Source organism: Lissotriton helveticus, chromosome 11 (assembly GCF_964261635.1).
Source record: "Lissotriton helveticus chromosome 11, aLisHel1.1, whole genome shotgun sequence".
Classification (NCBI taxonomy): Eukaryota; Metazoa; Chordata; class Amphibia; order Caudata; family Salamandridae; genus Lissotriton; species Lissotriton helveticus.
Genome location: NC_136072.1, coordinates 785,786,664 through 785,805,015, shown reverse-complemented (window position 1 = coordinate 785,805,015; position 18,352 = coordinate 785,786,664). Strand labels below are relative to the sequence as shown.

The window sequence follows — 18,352 nt, the reverse complement described above, 5'->3', positions numbered from 1 at the left end:
CCTTGAACCTATAGAGGTTAGACTACGCTGTCTAGAAACAGTGTTGAAAATATCCATAAGGATATAAGTGCCCCTAGTTTCAGCCTGAAAAATAAGGTCTCCCATGTGGCCACCACAGTAAATAAGTTACCCTTGGCTGATAAAAGTGTCGCCCCGGCCAAAAATATCGTGCCAAAGAACCCTAGTAATATCTCGAACCCAGGAGGTGCAAAAGCCAAGACTCCTGACCCTAAACAAACACAGAACCCAGCTAAGCCCAAGATAACCCCCCAAGTCAAATTTAAAGACCCTATACCTTTGATTCCAAATCTGGATTCGGCTCCAAGAGACAAGGTAGAGGCCCGAAGAAATATCCATCTCCCTCCTGATGCCTGCCCCTATGTAGTGATCTTGACTGGGGTTACGGAAATTTCACCTACTGATGCAGAATCTTACCAGACATTAAAAAACAAAGTGTGCCACTGGTTATCAAATAATCACCCTCTACCGCCAAATATCCCAAGCAACATCTTAATGGTGGAGAGAACACCATGGGTGGGAGGGAATAGAAAAAATTTACAAGGTGACTGCATTGTGGTAACCTTTGAGAATCCACAGGTGGTAGAACATATCTGCAGAGGAACCTCTCGCTATCAAGCGAGTACTGTTACTGCTAGGCCTCTCTCTTATTTCTACCTGCCTGTGAACCAAGTGGACAAAAGATGGAGCTGGTTAAGGGGCTCACATGAACAAAAAACTAGACGGAGGTTTAATTCCCCATGGGAGATGCAACCTTATGGGTGGGATGAGGGCGGAGAGGACGGCTGGAACTTGGCCAAGAGAAGAAGAGGTACACCCATTCAAGGTGGGTTTGCCACAGGGTTACAAAATGGCTATCCACACTATTACCCCCAGACTGCGAATGGGTATGAAAACCACTTTAACATCCCAATGGTTAACCGATATGAGTGTCTGTCAAATTTGGACTGGGTTGATTGACAAAAACAGGGCACACCGCTCCGTCTGATGCGAAATACTCCCCCTATCCCCTCACAAAATGAAAATAGTATCCAGGTTGTGCAGGAGTTAAATACTGATCACATTTTATCTAATGATCAGGGTGCTGGAGGAGGAGCCTCACCGCACGAAAAAATGGATAAAGTATTGGGAATGGGGGAGATAATTGTGACAACATGGAACATTGCTGGTCTCAAGAGTAAAGTGGATGACCCCTTCTGGAGGGATTTTATAGGCACTATGGATATAATAGCCATACAGGAAACCTGGGACACACAAAACACACTTACTGTTGATGGTTTTACCACTTTTTTTCTACCAGCCGTTAGTTCTACGCGGGGCCGAGCAAGAGGGGGCCTGGTCACTTTGATATCCGCTAAAATCCCGGGTACATATACGGAAATAGTTACTGCCTGTCCCTATTGCCTCGCGGTCCAAATTACCCACAGGGGTTTTCATAATGTGCTGGTAGTGAATTTTTATAATTCCTTTGATAGGGATCATTCAGTTAGTAACCTGATGATGTTAAATTCTTTTTTGTTTAACTTTAAAGAGTCATCAGAGTCTGAGTGTACCATCATATTAATGGGGGATTTTAACGTCCATGGCTGTCAGGACAAATGCCCTTCTAATGTTTTATTTGGTCCTCCGGACGAGGAAAATACTCATTTTGAGCACTCAGATCAGGGTATTTTCTTGAAAACCATGTTGGCCGAAAATGGGCTGATACTACCCAATGGGTGTGATGAGGACATTCCTACCTTTACAGGACATGGCAGCGGGTCTGTGATTGATTATATTTTTGTAAGTAGTAGTTGTGGAAGCCATATTACTAGTTATTCAGTTGTGTGGTCCCATTTTAGCGACCATAACCCAGTTGTATTAAGGGTTAAAAATGTAATTGCTGCCATGGAAAGCAGATTAAATTTGGTGGACAAACGCGACATGCGGCTGACTGACCAAGCCCGTAGAATCAAGTGGTGCAAGATAATTCCAGAGGAGTTCTTTTGTAATCTTTGTAATAGTAGCCGGGAGGAACTAAAGCTTTGTATGGACGACCAGGCGGGGGACAGTGAAGTAGTGGAGGCGTACAGAAAGGTTTGCCTCGACATTGTCTCCAACCTGACTCGTCAGGGTAAAGGCAAAGCACAAGGGAAGGAAGGCTGGTTTGATAAGAATTGTTCTGTGGCCAATCATAAACTTAAAGTGGCCCTTAAATCCAAACCAGTAGATAGATCGCTTATGGCTACCCTTAGGAAAGAATACAAGACAGTCGTTGAAAGAAGGCGGCGTGAGATTAGAGAGGACGCTTGGGCTGAGTTGACATCAATTGATGTGTTGAAAAGTAGTGCCAAGTTTTGGGCCGTGGTCAACCAACCCTATTTCGCCGACTCTAGTAATAATGAACTGGATTGTGGAATTCAAGAAGACAAATGGCACTTGCACTTTAAGTCTGTCTATGAACAGGAGTTTTTGGGGGCAGAGGGCTTGACCACCTTCTCCAGATTGCCTTACATTTTAACTGTAGAAGAGGGTGAGGTGGCCGTGGCCATTGGTAAAATTACTAGTAATAAGGCCCCCGGGCCAGATGGAGTTCCCTCTGACCTTTTTAAAGTCGATATTTCTTTTTGGTCCAAAGTTTTAGCAAATGTTTTTAATAGAATTTCAAAAACAGGAATTCCAGAGACATGGTCCCAGTCGGTGATCGTCCCCATCTATAAGAAAGGGGACAGGGGCGACCCTGGCAATTACCGCCCCATATCTCTTATCGATTCCGCAGTAAAGGTCTTAGGGAGAGTGGTCCTATGCAAACTTACTGATTGGTTAGAGGAGACCAATACCCTCTCTCCTCTACAGTACGGTTTTAGAAAGGGGCGTAGTACCATAGACCAAAGTCTGAATTTACAATTGCTTATTGGGAAGTACACAATAGCGAAGCAAGGATCCCTGTATATTGCCTTCATGGATCTGTCCTCTGCATTTGATCGAGTAAACAGATCCAAGTTGTGGGGCCAGCTTCTTAGTATTGGAATAGACCCTAACATTGTGTATTTTTTAGCAGACCTACATAGGGACCTTACAGCCACGGTACGATATGACAGAGAAAAGGTAACTGCACTGGTAAAATCAGTATCACCAATGGTGTAAGGCAGGGATGCATTCTTGCTCCCCTGCTTTTTACACTATATATAAACGATCTGGGTGGAGTTTTGGGTGCAGCGTGCAAGGACATCCCGAGGGCAGGGAAGTACCTATTGCCCGCATTATTATATGCGGACGACGCTGCTCTCCTAGCTAGAACTGCAGTGGGTCTCCAAAGCCTGTTGAACTAATTTTTTGATTTTATGATAAATCTTGACTTAAGTGTTAACGATGGTAAATCCCATGTTATGGTGGTGGCCCGGGAAAGGGAAGGCCAAGAAAAATGTAATGACACTGCATTGTAATGGACACAAATTGACAAGAGTTTCCAGATTTCCCTACTTTTTTTTTTTAAAGACTTTTATTCAGCACTAAATAGAATGCACAGCAGGTTACAACAAACCAGAACAATATATGCGTATCATTGGGCGATGCCATACATGTCAAATGAAGAAGGGTAATGCAGGAGCGGGAAAGTTCAGGCCTGTTCGATCAGGAATACAAAGTGCCATTTTCCAATATAGGAGCATTAGAAAGACAAAAAAATGAACAAAATGCAATAAAAACAACAAATACATAATACAGCAAAGGAAAGGAAATCAACAAGCATGCGAGAATCAAGAGGCAGGTCGGGCAGCACAGTTACAGGTAAGTAGTGAGAACGCCGTGGTGGCCCAGGACATAGCCCACGCATCTCGCCACAGGTCCGCTATCGCAGGTCTCTCCCCAGTAAGGAGCGAAACTCCACAGGTGACAAGCATCATATATTGGAACACATCAGTTCTCATGCCCACACCCCACCCTCCCATCCAAGGCAAACCACAGTGCCGAGCCAAAAGTGGTGAGTGTGACATCCGATGGCATCGGGCGAGCGGAGGGGCCGCTCACAGCCTAACCCACCCCCTCCGGGACAATGGAATGAAGGGATTGGGACTGCGCCTTCTGGGTCAATTTTTCGACATAGTTTCGGTATGGCCCCCATATGTCCGTCGGACGGGAAGCTGAGCCAGATTTCCCTACTTGGGGGTTGTTTTCGATGATTGCTCTACGTGGCACCCCCAAATGCTGGAGAAAAAAAAGGTCCTGGCGCGCTCTATTTCTGCGGTGATGGGCTTTTCACGTAAATTAGGGGTGAAACCTCTGGAGGCAGTTTTAAAGGTATATGCTGCTAAATGTATTGCCATCGCTATGTATGGCGCTGACCTGTGGGGTTTTAGGCCAGTTAAAACGTTTCAGGTAACAGAAGATAACTTCCTTAAAATGATTCTTTCCCTGCCAAGATCCACGGCCAGCTTCATAGTCCATCAGGAATGCGGTGTGGATTATCTGGAGGATCGAATCGCCTGGCCCCCCTATTAAAATGGATATCAGTCTGGCTTAACTTGGAACTTGAAGTGAATCACGAAATCTTTAAAGATTGCCTAATGCTAGATCATTGGGACAAGATCCCCTGGTTGAAATATGTACAGCAAATGTGTGTAAAGTTGGGTCGGCCCGAATTGTTCAATAAACCATCTAACTTAGTGAAAGGAGATTTGAAGTGGGTTAAAAACACTTTTTTGTTGAACCGAGGGATGGACAGAGAAGGCTTGGAGCTGTTAAAGCCTTCTGTTAGGACTCACCAACTGATCGTTTCCTCTGGTCATGAGTTGGAACTCTACCTAAAGGTTGTCAACAACTCAAACCATAGGTATCTTTTAACCAAGTTCCGATTGGATAAAATCCACCTGTTAATTTCAGGCCGCCCTGGTTGGACCAAACCACTTGATTTAGACTTGTGCAAATGTGACGGCTGTTCGATTATGGATACTGTTCACTTTCTGTTTTTTTGTGACTATTTTAAGGACATCAGGAAAAAGTTTATTATACCCTTGCTAAAGGGGAAAGGGTTTAGGCAAGTCAAGCCAGCTTTATTGCATCTCCAACTATTAGTAGATATATGGGAAATTTACAATGTAGCTAAATTTTTAACCATAGCGGTGAGACTCAGTAAAAAGATTAACTGGTCCTAGATGATCTACTGTAAGTATTGACCATTGTAACTTGAATCAAGTTTTAATTTAAATTCTCTCATGTTTCTCTTTTTAACTATAGAATGATGTATATATTGTTGTTTTTAAATTTTGGCATCATGCGTTGCATATTTTAATGGGTACTCCCTTCCTCTTCATACTGTATTTTTATGTCTTTATGTCGCCTGGTGACCCATGGACCGTTTTTGTGTGTTCCTGTACTTTTATGGTTTTTGTAATAGAACCAAATAAAGTATTTCTTGAACTTGAAAAAAAAAAACCATATACTTAAAAGCACAAATCAGCTGGGCAACAAAGTCCAGGGGAAAACATTTTGTCTCAAACGTTCTGGTGCATGTTAGAGGCAACTTACTCCTTTACCAAGGTATGCCTTGTTTTAATTATGATTTGTATGGTTTTGGCTCAGCAACTGGATGGCGCAGTTTACTGCCACCATATTCTAGCTGATTATATTCCATGATTCAGAAAAGGGGGTGGTGATGAACAGTGTGTCTGAATTAAGCAGACCACTCTTACCCAGTCCAAAGATCAGGGCTTGATCCATCACCGTTATTTAGCTCACTGCCCCATCCCAGCTCAGAACCTGGCTATATGCAAATTAGTCTGTCCCTGGCCCAGTGCATCATGGGAACAGGGCAGACCAAACTACCAAGCCAATTCTTCACCAGAAAGGAGACAAGCTTCCGGGGACCGGTTTCTGCCATTTCAGGCGTCGTCGACCCGGCTTGCTTGAATCCTGATGGAGCAGTGAGCAAGGGACTCATGTCTGAGTATACCCTTCCACGCTTGTGGTGGACAAAATGATTCAGAAAAGGGGGTGGTGATAAACAGAGTGTCTGAATTAAGCAGACCACTCTTACCCAGTCCAAAGACCAGGGCTTGATCCATCACCGTTATTTAGCTCACTGCCCCATCCCAGCTCAGAACCTGGCTATATGCAAATTAGTCTGTCCCTGGCCCAGTGCATCATGGGAACAGGGCAGACCAAACTACCAAGCCAATTCTTCACCAGAAAGGAGACAAGCTTCCGGGGACCGGTTTCTGCCATTCCAGGCGTCGTCGGCCCGGCTTGCTTGAATCCTGATGGAGCAGTGAGCAAGGGACTCATGTCTGAGTATACCCTTCCACGCTTGTGGTAGACAAAATGATTCAGAAAAGGGGGTGGTGATGAACAGAGTGTCTGAATTAAGCAGACCACTCTTACCCAGTCCAAAGATCAGGGCTTGATCCATCACCGTTATTTAGCTCACTGCCCCATCCCAGCTCAGAACCTGGCTATATGCAAATTAGTCTGTCCCTGGCCCAGTGCATCATGGGAACAGGGCAGACCAAACTACCAAGCCAATTCTTCACCAGAAAGGAGACAAGCTTCCGGGGACCGGTTTCTGCCATTTCAGGCGTCGTCGGCCCGGCTTGCTTGAATCCTGATGGAGCAGTGAGCAAGGGACTCATGTCTGAGTATACCCTTCCACGCTTATGGTGAACAAAATGATTCAGAAAAGGGGGTGGTGATGAACAGAGTGTCTGAATTAAGCAGACCACTCTTACCCAGTCCAAAGATCAGGGCTTGATCCATCACCGTTATTAAGCTCACTGCCCCATCCCAGCTCAGAACCTGGCTATATGCAAATTAGTCTGTCCCTGGCCCAGTGCATCATGGGAACAGGGCAGACCAAACTACCAAGCCAATTCTTCACCAGAAAGGAGACAAGCTTCCGGGGACCGGTTTCTGCCATTTCAGGCGTCGTCGGCCCGGCTTGCTTGAATCCTGATGGAGCAGTGAGCAAGGGACCCCTTGTTAAATATTTTGTCCACCCTAAGCGTGGAAGGGTATACTCAGATGTGAGTCCCTTGCTCATTGCACCATCAGGATTCAAGCAAGCCGGGCCGACGACGCCTGAAATGGCAGAAACCGGTCCCCGGAAGCTTGTTTCCTTCCCAGTGTAAGAATTGGCTTGGTAGTTTGGTTTGCCCTGTTCCCATCATGCACTGGGACAGGGACAGACTAATTTGCATATAGCCAGGTTCTGAACTGGGATGGTGCAGTGAGCTAAAAAACGGTGTTGGATCTAGCCCTGATCTCTTGATTGGGTGAGAGTATTCTGCTTAATTCAGAAACTCTGTCCATCACCACCCCTTGTTGTTAAATATTATATTCCATGGGCGTCATTTCTGATAGGCTGCACCTCTAAATTGCGTGGCACGGATTCATAATTTATCATCCTTTGGCAAAATTCTCTGTTCTTGTACTTCTCTAAATGTTTGTTTAAGACTTTTTGGTGCATTTATGGTCTGAATTTGGTGCTGGCAAAAGCTGCTAAATTGAGAGCATTAGAGCCTGAGTTTTTCCACAGCAGCACAAGCTGCTCACACTGCCTGCCAGTGCTATCTTTTCACACTCCCTACTAGTGACAGTCTCGCACTGGTCCAGAAGCACATGCTTAGGAGTGCGTGTAGGTAGGAGATATACTTTGGGCTAACTAAACTCTTGTTGTGTGCAGATAATGATGAAGACATGTTGCTGTTGTACCATTTGTAATGCTGGTTCTGTGCGGTAAAGCATGGGAAAAGGTGTATGTTATATGAGAGTAGCAGAAAACAGAGAAACTTCTCCAGGAGATTGAAGGCAGAAACTTCAAGTTGCAGGTTTAAAGGCAGACTTATCCATGATTAGTGTCTACAGTAGGTGGGAAACAATAGGTCAGCAAAAGGTTGGAGGAGATGTACAAAGTGAGACGGAAGTATCAGTTTAAAATGCGACTCCTGTTGATTGGCTACAATATAGAAGACTCGTCACCTCTAGGAGTTCTTTGAGTGTCTGTGTGTTCTTGATTATCTGCTGCTGATGGCACCCCAATAACCTAATACCATGTTGGTTTGTGCATCCCACTGCAGAGACATAGTGATCCTGCCTGTTAGTAGACTTGGATTAGAAGAATATTAGTAGCATTTGGCAAAGATGCTTCAAGGCAGCAAAGCTTAACCTTTTTCTCTTTTTTTTTTTTCTTCAAAGATCATTGCTTACGTCATGGAGAAAAGATCTAAAGGTGGTTGGCGTGCCAGCGATACAAATTACCAGTCCCTCGATAACAAGGTAAAATTCTGCCGTTATTGAAGGCCTCTTCTCTGTAGGTATTCCATGGAAAGTGCTGCAGGATTCCTGAAAGGTTTGCATTCCTCAGATGTTACTTTTGATGTGGAAGCCCTAGTTTCTTCAAACGTCCAGGGAAAGATTTTCTGAACTCCAACCAAAGTGTCCAAGCTATTGAACTTTTTTCCAAACCTTCTGCTATAAATCCAGTCCCAGTTCTATAAATTGGAGAAAAAGCTAAGACATTGAGGCAAAATGAGGATAACCAATGGGTTATTTAAACCAGCATTTACAATGCAACGGTCTCGCCTTCGGAAAAGTTAGAGCTATTGGCAATGTAAATGACAAACTTTTTTTATTTGTGTCGGTTTTGAAAACTGATAAATAAATGGCTTTGTCATTTACAATCCCAATAACTTAATCTCTCGCAAATACGAGACCTATTGCATTGTGTACACACACACACACACACACACACGCACACACACACACACACCCCCCATATGCCAGTCTCGACCTAAAAACTCCAACTCCAACAATGCATTGCTTTTAAAATAAAAGAAGCCTGGTTCGCAAATGTCTATTGATAAGGAGTCGTTTGGCAGCAAGCACTATGCGATTTATTAACTAGTTTGTAGATTCTCTTCCGCAAGAAACGCCTCACTATACTGACTAGATAGTGACTGCTGTCCTCATCCCAAGTCTGGAGTCACACGATCTCTTGGTTTACTCTCTGACTCATTTCCTCTTGCAAACCCGTCACTTCCGGTGCTGCAGAGATCGATGTTTGCAAAGACTGCACGTTGCCTGGTGTGGCGGTCCACAGTAGCTGGACGTTCAGTTCCGGCTCCTAAGCGGAGGTGATTTCTTCTGGTGAGTCGAGTTGTCTTTTCCCGGGGTGGGTTATTACAACTAATCGTACACCTTATAGACTATACAGTCATTAAGACTTCATGTGAACGCTCCTTTTCCTGCTAATCATTGGGAACTGGCTTTCTGATTGGTTCCCGTGCCTCCACTTCTCAATGTCGGGAAGTGAGTCCTTCATACATTGAAGTTGGCCGGCGTAGAAAGCGGAATAGCAGAGATTGTATTTTTAAGTAACCGAATCGCGAGGTAAGGTTGTGTTCAGGAACTGCCCACACCTCTTCCATAGTGTCTTTAGTGATGAGATTTTTTTCTTGGGGGAGCTCGGTTGAGTTATGTATGGGTTGTGGTTGATCTTGTGTAAAATCACCACCGAGCACAGATCAGTTTCCAAAGGTTTATTCAGGACTCGTAGGACGGACTCCCCTCTACCCTTCCCAGGAGATCCGCCCCAACGTTCCTCCCACGACCCAGGCACATTCTACCCCACGTTTTTTCTCGATCTCAAAGCCATGCACGAGCTCTATCCTCGAGCTCGTCCTAACAGGGAACACGCATCTTGTAATCCCACGGAAGACACCTTTTTTTAAAACCGGCACTGAAATGTCTTTTAGCCAGCTTCATGATGCGTTCTGTGGACCGTAGTTACCCGCAGTGCTTTCAGTGGGGAATAAATAAGTGCAGGTACTCAATAAAATGAGCTAGGTCCCAGTGACGTTTTAAGCCCTGTCCTTTTCAGACTGGGGGGTGTGTTTTTGACTGAGGATGTCACTGAGAGACAGAAAGTCAAAAAACACGCCCCTCAATCTGAAAAAGACGGGGCTTAGAGTTAAAGAAGAACGTCACTGGGACCTCTTCTCCAATGGCTGGCCGCCGTTTAGGAGGCCAGCCAATGGAGAAGAGGGGCGGGGTTTACCCTCGCTACTGAGAGACATTAAGTCTCGCTGTCGAGACTGCGCATGTGCGCAGCCTACGCCAGTCTCGACCTAAAAAGCGATAGCTATTGTTGGTTGTCCTCTGTCAAAGGTATAGACCAACACGTGTTGACTGTTGATTGGTAGTCTATTTCACAGGTGCACTAGTTAAGTGTCGGGAGCATCAAATGGCACTGAATTAGTTAGTGTACCCTTTGCCTGTTCATCAGAATGCAGTATATTTTGTTAGTGCATAAAGCTGCAATAATTGTACAATGCATTAGAATGATTCTATTATGTTGCATTTGAATGAGAATCGTCATTTCATCATCCCTGCACCCACTTAGGTGTGATGTAAATAAAATATGAATATTGTTTTGTGTTTTATTACCAAAACCACCCCCAGCTTATCTGTGGCCAAGAAGCAACTTCTAACACTTGTCACAGAAACGTAGATCTGGCTACTCGACTTGGACTATGTGGCACATTAGTTGCCCATTGATCTTCATTCTCTTAACATACATGTCCTGCCTGCTTTACACTTGTCCTGTCAGTACTATTGTTCCCCTTACTCTGTCCCAGACTTTTATTAGTTTGTTTTTAGTTGTCCCCACCAGTTCTGGTGGATGAAGTTCCCTGCATTCACTACCCTATTATGACCAATATTTCCTGCCAGAACTCCTAAGCATCTCTTTTTTTTAAGTCATTCCCTCTAGTTTTAGTGGTACCCTTTCACCATAAATGTTCCTCTTGTACTCTTAATTACTTTCTCTATTAGTTTGACTTGCTGTTATATTTCCGGCAAAAACATGTTTACGGTCTTGAGGGCTTCTTAATAGACCGGAGTTTAAACCATGCCCACCTGTGCCCTGTCTCGAGTCCACTTCAAACCTCCTGGATATACAGTCTTTAAAAGTGATGAGAGCAGTAATTCAGATGATATGTCCAGCATCCCCTTGGTGAGGTAGTTGATGTGACATGTATAGTTGTAATACTAACTTCATTAATATGTTGTCCATTAACCATATCTGCGTTGCACAGTTGTTTTGTTTGCCACATATTTACGTTTGATTGTTTAGTACACTGGTGGCCAACGTTGATTCATGAGAGTTGGAGCCATGCCAGATCTAAAGAGTTTTCAGAATAGACACATGAGCTAAATGTATACACTTGTAATTTTGATAGAGTGCTTTTGCATTGTCAGTAGTTACCCTGAATATCTGTTGTATCTGAGGCCCTCGTAGGCATGTTGGACAGTTAGTTCAGCAACTTTTGAGGTCAATCAGTATATCGGGCATATTTACCTACTTCGATTCAAACTGAGGCCACACTCCTGAATTATGTTCTTCTAGTTAATTAATTTTTTTCAAATGATCCAAATAAGTGTCTATACATCACTCATCACGATAGTCGCTTGTACTACTGAGATAATCCCCCAAGCTGCTGTGGGTACAGGTTACGGAAATTATGCTATTCACTTATGCCTATGTTCAGGAATACATCCTGTGTTTTCTAATTATTTTTTTCCTCTCAATATTAGGTCTAATGGATTCCTCTAACTGTGGTGGAAGATGAAGTGTCGATAGTTGGTGGCGGGCTGAAGATCTAGATTTTGCAATGCTGGAACACTGAACAGATAAATACATGTATCAGCAAATGAGGCTGAGGTTGATTGTTTCGATTTTGCACTAGGGGTTTCGTAGCACAAATATCTAAGAACATCTTTCTGATTTTTTTCGTTTTGTTTGCAAACTCTTTTACTTTTTGGGCATTTTAGACACTGGATTTATTTGCTATAAAGATTATTGCCGGGTTGCTGTGGTGGCACTTGTACAGGGGCCGGACTTGTTTCTTGGTAACCTAATGGGCTGTTTTTCCACTGGCTTTAAATTGTGTGATTGTGATCAAAGCACATGCTTGTGTGATTTATTGGAACAACAGAATGTTGCCTGAAACCTACATTTATGGGAATTTTGTGGCGCATTTGTTAGAAACATGTTGTCAATATAGGTTTAATACATGACCTTTCTCTGAGGAAATTTCCTTAGGTTGCATTTCTGCCTGTCTAAAGAGCATTTAGTCTGTGACATTATATGGAGTTTTGAGGAGGGGTGTTGCAGGTAACGAAACCATTCTGCACTAAACTTCCAATTTCGATTGCGAATATAAAAACAAAAAATCCCAAAATCACACTCACACCTAACATGTAAATTGATGTACATATTTATGTATGTATATTTAGGATGCGGCAGCAGGTCTTGTGCAATGTTGCTGTTTTTCTGGTTGCATGCCTTTGTTCATGGTTTTATTTTTAGATGTTGTCCCCTTCGGCAGGGGCCTGGCCTCCCCCAGCATTTCCTGTGATAACCCCTGTACTCCCTTTGAAGTGTTGTTGTCAGGTGGGGAAGTAAACATCATGGAGTCACTTGCAGTACAGGTGTATCAGGGAACTATAAGGCGATATTCCCTTTAATAGGGTATCACATGTTCTAGCCACAAACTATTTTTTCAAAACTGTAATATGTGGCTCTACGTTTACATGCCGAAGGTTCCATTAGAGCTAAGTAAATAATCACAGTGTACAATAAATGCATACAAGATTCAGCTACACACATCACCACCATCTGACCACATGCACAGAAACATAAGTGGGAATGTTCCCAGAGTTGTCTTTCGAAGAAAGAAATTAATATATCTTCAAAAACAGTGAGTTTTGTAATCTTTGCATATCTGTCCTTGAAAATAGCAGATTCTCTGTGAAAGCAAAAGTTCCAATGTCTAAATTTGAAATGTAAACAAATGTTTAAAACTCTGTAGATTTGACGTTTTTGTTTTCATATGCGCCATGCCTGCTGCTATGTTTTTTTTTATTTTTTAGGTAGATTTAAAGAAATGGCTTTCGTCACAGGTCACAGCAACCTCTAGCTCTTTTTGAAAAACAAATCTTATTGTACTGTGGTGGAGGACAATGCACATTGATATATCGTATCTCCACTGAATGTCTTACAGTTATCAAATGAACTACTATATCGTTATTGTGAGCCTTTGTAATGCCCCTTTTCTAGGTGCCAGAGCTGCTGTTTAATGCTGAAAGTTTATATTTTTGAATCTTTTATAGGATCGAGTTGAAAAAAAGAAATATATATTGCTTTTTCTGCATCTTTGAATGCTGAATGTAGACAACCAAGTTAATCTGGGACAGCAACACCCTTTTCAGGTATTGTTTACTAGCTGACTTCACAGTGCACCTTTAGAAATCTGTCAGATTTTTTTTGTACAAGTCTCTTTATTGTGCACTCTTTGGAAGAAAGGAGTGCCCTGAAAATCAACGCCCTGCGCCTTTCAGTGGGTCTCAGTGGAAAAATAAAATGCTTCCGATGGTAAGGCCAACCTAGAACTGTTAAAACCGGTTCAGAGTAGATGTAAGCCTTTAAAGCGTCTGTATGCTGAATAACCTGTTCTCCATGTCTCGCCTGGTACTGCTTGACAATCGTTTTTGTTTTTCCCAAGAATGTGTCTCTTGTTTTTATTTCCACTTCCATTGTGAGGGTTTTATACCCAAAAGATTTTTTTGCCGCAGATTGTTTTGAGTTTCTTCTTTAATGGTATCTAATCTACTCACAGATTAATGTCTGCCACACACCGAAATAAAAAAAAAAGAAATAGCAACACAACTGTCAAAACTGTGATGTTTGTGACAGATTACCACTAGAAATGTCATTTAGTACCTCTAGCAAAAAACAGTGGTTGCAGAATTAACCTGCCTTGAGAGTGCCGTTACGCTGTATGCTCTCTTCCATTAACGCAACAGGTTAGCCCAAACATCGTACGCAAATTATATACTTTCTATTCTCAATACGTAGCCTTCACGAGGTGTTTGTGAACATTTAAAACTAGCTTTGGGAAAGCTGTTTGGAGAAAAGCTGGTCTAGCAGTGAGATGGCTGGTTTGTTACTAAATTAATCAACAAAATTATCTTAATCTCTTTTCCACCTTTCGTCTGATTTTTACCACTACCTAAAGGGAAAAACCTAGGATTTTGCTTTTGAGGTTAACTATTTGCTGGTTTCTGAAATGTGCTGTGCAGTGGTCAGTTGAACACCGCAATTCCACATATGCTTTATAAATATGCTGCTGTAGTTTAGAACAATTAAAATTGAGCCGTTGATCATTTGTGCCTTCAAAAAGGGGATATTCATAATTAATCATTCACGTATTGGCCATAGCTAGATCATGTATTGTCTTTAGAGTTGCTTTGAATTTTTCACTAATATTTCTGTCCTCATGCACTTTGATCCTTGACCCATCAAATCGAGCAAAATATACTACTAAGTCTCCTTCATCATAAAATATTGGTCTCCTCGTCCAAAGGGATGCTTTTCGACGAGGTTATAGGTGCCTCACCGTCTTAGGTCTTTATATAAGGAATTGTCTGCTGGCGCATATCCATCTTGCTGACGCCCATTCAGTCTTTTGCATGCTCCATTGTAAACTTTTGTTTCCCTTTCCTCCTTCTCAGATATGCCTTCCCCCATTACAGAAGTTCTATACGCAGTTCATGTGGACTATTGTGTATAGTTTTTCACTTGAATAATTGTGTCCATCATAAATTGTGCTGCAGCCTTTGAAACCTTAACATCTATTAGATATCCTGCTGGCTATTTTATGAAATTGAATGACTTGATGGGAATTCAACTTTGAGAACCGAACATAAAATGAATATACAAAAGCACATTTTAATCCTTATGTGCTTAGTATGCATGTATATAATCACTTCATTATATATAAGATCAGTAGTTGCTTTTTACAACACTGCTCCAAATGTTTTTTGATTCTCTTTTTCTGTAAGAAATATTTATTCAAATTACCTTTTTATGGTCCCTTTTATTGGTGTTGCCTGTCTGTTAAATCGATTCTAAGTAATTGATAACAGCCTTGTCAATTGTTTTTCCTGGAAAGATTGTGTACAGCAATGTCTCCGCTAACGGAGCGGAAATATATACAATATAAACAGTAAATGACACTGGAAGTCTGAGAGTTGTCTTTATTTTTAAAACTCTCCTCTATCAGCTTTCCTTATTTAAGTTTATAAACTGGTGTTCATAGGTTCCATTAACTAATAAAGTTTCACCAAATTCCAACTCCAAAACATGGTGGGTCACAATATTTACTTCCTGTAGTGAGTTTGTTATCTCCGGCAATTAGATCCTGAGCTTTTCGTATGAATGCCATTTTTTTTAAAGAATGGATAATATTGTTCTGTTTCATTGATGTGCAAGTTTATTATCCGTTGAAGAAAAAAAATCATGCTGTGAAAAGGCCTTATATCCCCTTATATCCCATGACTTCCATGCTTAATATACCGTTTCTAAGTCCTTGGTAGTTATTCACAAATGTGTGTGCATTTGTGTTGCACTTAATAATTTATCACCTGAAGCCGCACTGCTTGTCACTGCAGTATGCACTGTTTATTTAATACACCCTTGCAAGAAAACTTCTTGCCACTGACCCTCAGGCGAGATCTCCAATCCCAGGCTGCATAGTGGTGCTCCTTTGACTTTTCTTCTGACCATTTCCCAACATATTATAGACTTGGTATCAGGCAGTCTTTATCCTATTATATTCCTCCTGCTATAGAGCATCTATGACTTCGCATATCCTGTGGGGATTTCTCTCGACGGAAGATAACGTTTCCTCTTTTATTCACGTTGAAAAGGTAATGAATACCAAGCACTGAGTAATATAAAATACTGTTGCACAATCCGATGGATTTTACTGAACAGTCTACTAGCTTGTTGAGGCATAAAGGATTTCTTTGCAACCCTTGTGTTCTAGTCTCTGGCATTGCACTGCCTTAAATGTCTATTGACTATCTACATGGCAGTGTCCAATTTAAAAGCTGCTGTTTTTTTGTTGTGATTAAAATTCCTGTCTTGCCATTTACCTATTTAACAAGAAACAGTGGCCAGACTATGCCACCTAAAGATGAAGGGGCCAACATGTATTTAGGTTCATGCCATTTGGGAAACCATGGCACTTCACCTCACTGAAGGATACATTTTCATCTATGGCTAAGTCGCATTATGGCTAAATTTTACGTAGGTGTACAGGGTATGGGCATACTGCAGACCAGAGTGTTGCCCACTTAGCTACTGGATGAATGTTTTCTGTATTCTAGATTTAGTTTAAAGTGGATTTCTTGGCCTACCTGAAAATACTACTTTCATACGTTCCTCAAAACTAGTTCGTACGTAACCGCTTCTTCGCAGTTTCTTTGTGCTCACTTTTTACTTCTGTAGCTACTAAAAGAGCATCAACCTTAGGTTTTTGGGTGATTGCAGATGAACAATGGGAGGATTTTTACCAATCAGTTAAGAGTTTGGATTAAGGTTTGCCGTTCTGGAGGGGTGTTTTTTCTGTTATTGTTTTCTTTAACATTTGAACGTGCATTTCATAGTCCTATGGCACATACTCACAATTGTGGTGGTGTTCTTTGTAAAAGCACAGTCTCCAAAGCCGATTTTTGGATATGTCATTGCTTCTCTTTTATGGCCTATGTGTGTTTTATGTCAGATCCTCTGTTAATTGTATGTGCTGAGCTTTCTCGAACAAATTGCTTTTTCACATATAATGTAATTCGTTTCTTACACCTGGAAAGGGGTTGGTGTCACTTAAATCCACATCATGCACTGTAATTGCTTTTTGTACTGTACAAATGAAGTACTGATTAATTTGAAGGACATTTTTGTATCTATTGGTTGGTGATTTTATTCCTTTTCCATGTAAACAAATAAAGAGAATGAATGCGTCTTGACTTGTGTCTTTTTTTTAATTACAGGTTTGTGTACTTTGCTCCCTAAATGGCCTTTATTTCATTGCTGTTAGACTTCCTACCTCTAGAGGTTGAAGCTCCTATCTTTGTGATTCTGTCATAATTATTTGTTGTAATGGGGTTCAAGCATCTGAAGTTTGTGGGCATCAAGCCTGCATTCCTGATACTTTCAGCTTTTCTGTAGATGTTGGGCATAGAAACCATGTAGTGACGGGCCATTTGTCAGGGTGACTTGGAATTGATTGTGGCAAACCAGCATTTGTACTTATGTCTGATTGAATACTGCGTTGGCCTTCTTCAGATGCTGCACCAATAGTCAATTAAGATCATGGGAAGGCGTGGGTCTGATTTGACTCTCTGCCCATTTACGTCCCGCATAATGAAACTGCTGAAATCTGCCTAGGTGTCAATTCAATTTCAAATGATCTTTATTCGGATTTAGGACATCCATAAAAGTACATACAGAATGAAACACATTAGAAGCACATAAAAACATGTATAAGAGTTAAAAACAAGGTTTTCCAATTGAGTTTGAGCAGCATATATGGCATAAGGTGCATAGTACATGATAGAAGAAACATGTACATATAATCATAGGTTTCAGTTTATCCACTCCCTAAAATAATCATACATATCCAGACATACATATAATTAAACTGTGTACAAATTATATCTGAATAGTAAAGTGCAATGTGCATTCCATAGCGCAATACTGTAGTCCATTATGCATGTTCCATACTTGCCCTTGATCTCACACAGACTTTTATAAAACAGCTTACAGTATATATAACTTCATCTGTTGACAACATTTGCAAAAATCTTAGTGCCAGATTAAAATCCCTTAGGTTATATTTGCGGAGAATTGGCATTAAATATTGGCGGGTATACAATTTATAATAGCCACAGAACAGAAAGAAATGCAACAAACTTTGTTTCCCACCTTCAGAACAGGGACAGTCCAACTCTTCTGAATTTTTGTTATAACCAAGGGGGAAGCTTAGTAAGTTAACAATGCTTCCGTCCCGGAACCGGAATAAAAGACTTCGGTTCCATCTTCCTATTGGGGTTGACAGGTATCTACAGAGCTTATTTAGATTATCATTACCTGAATCAGTCAAGGGCAAATATTTAATGACAACAGATTTGACAAATTCAGATCTCATCCGTTCATCCTTGTATAAGTCAAGCAATGCCCGTTTTACACTGTTCTTGTGAGCAGAGACAATGGTATTAGGAGAGCTAAACAGAGAGCCATGTCCCACGCTCAACAGGCTGTTCTCGACAGCTTTTAACCAAGGTATATGATGGGATCTTTCGGATAGTAAGCAGTCCGATATTATGCTGCGTGTTAGGGACGCAGCTGGATTTGACCATATCTTTATCCAAAAGAGCGCGGGCCTTGACCTAATAAAATCAACAATATATGGCAACCTAAGCTCATTGTGGCAAATAAATGTGGGGGCGCAGGGAACTCCCC

At 41.8% G+C, this 18,352-nt stretch overlaps 1 protein-coding gene across 1 annotated transcript in view; it reads left to right on the top strand.

Annotated features, from left to right (window-relative positions):
- LOC144791924 (uncharacterized) overlaps nt 1-16,852 on the top strand; it is a 62,474-nt gene extending 45,622 nt beyond the window's left edge. The window contains exons 3-4 of the mRNA XM_078666735.1: nt 8,185-8,265; nt 11,584-16,852. Coding sequence (XP_078522861.1) covers nt 8,185-8,265; nt 11,584-11,589 — 87 coding nt within the window. The 3' untranslated portion in view covers nt 11,590-16,852. The remainder of the gene's footprint in view (nt 1-8,184; nt 8,266-11,583) is intronic.
- Nucleotides 16,853-18,352: the final 1,500 nt, after the last annotated feature.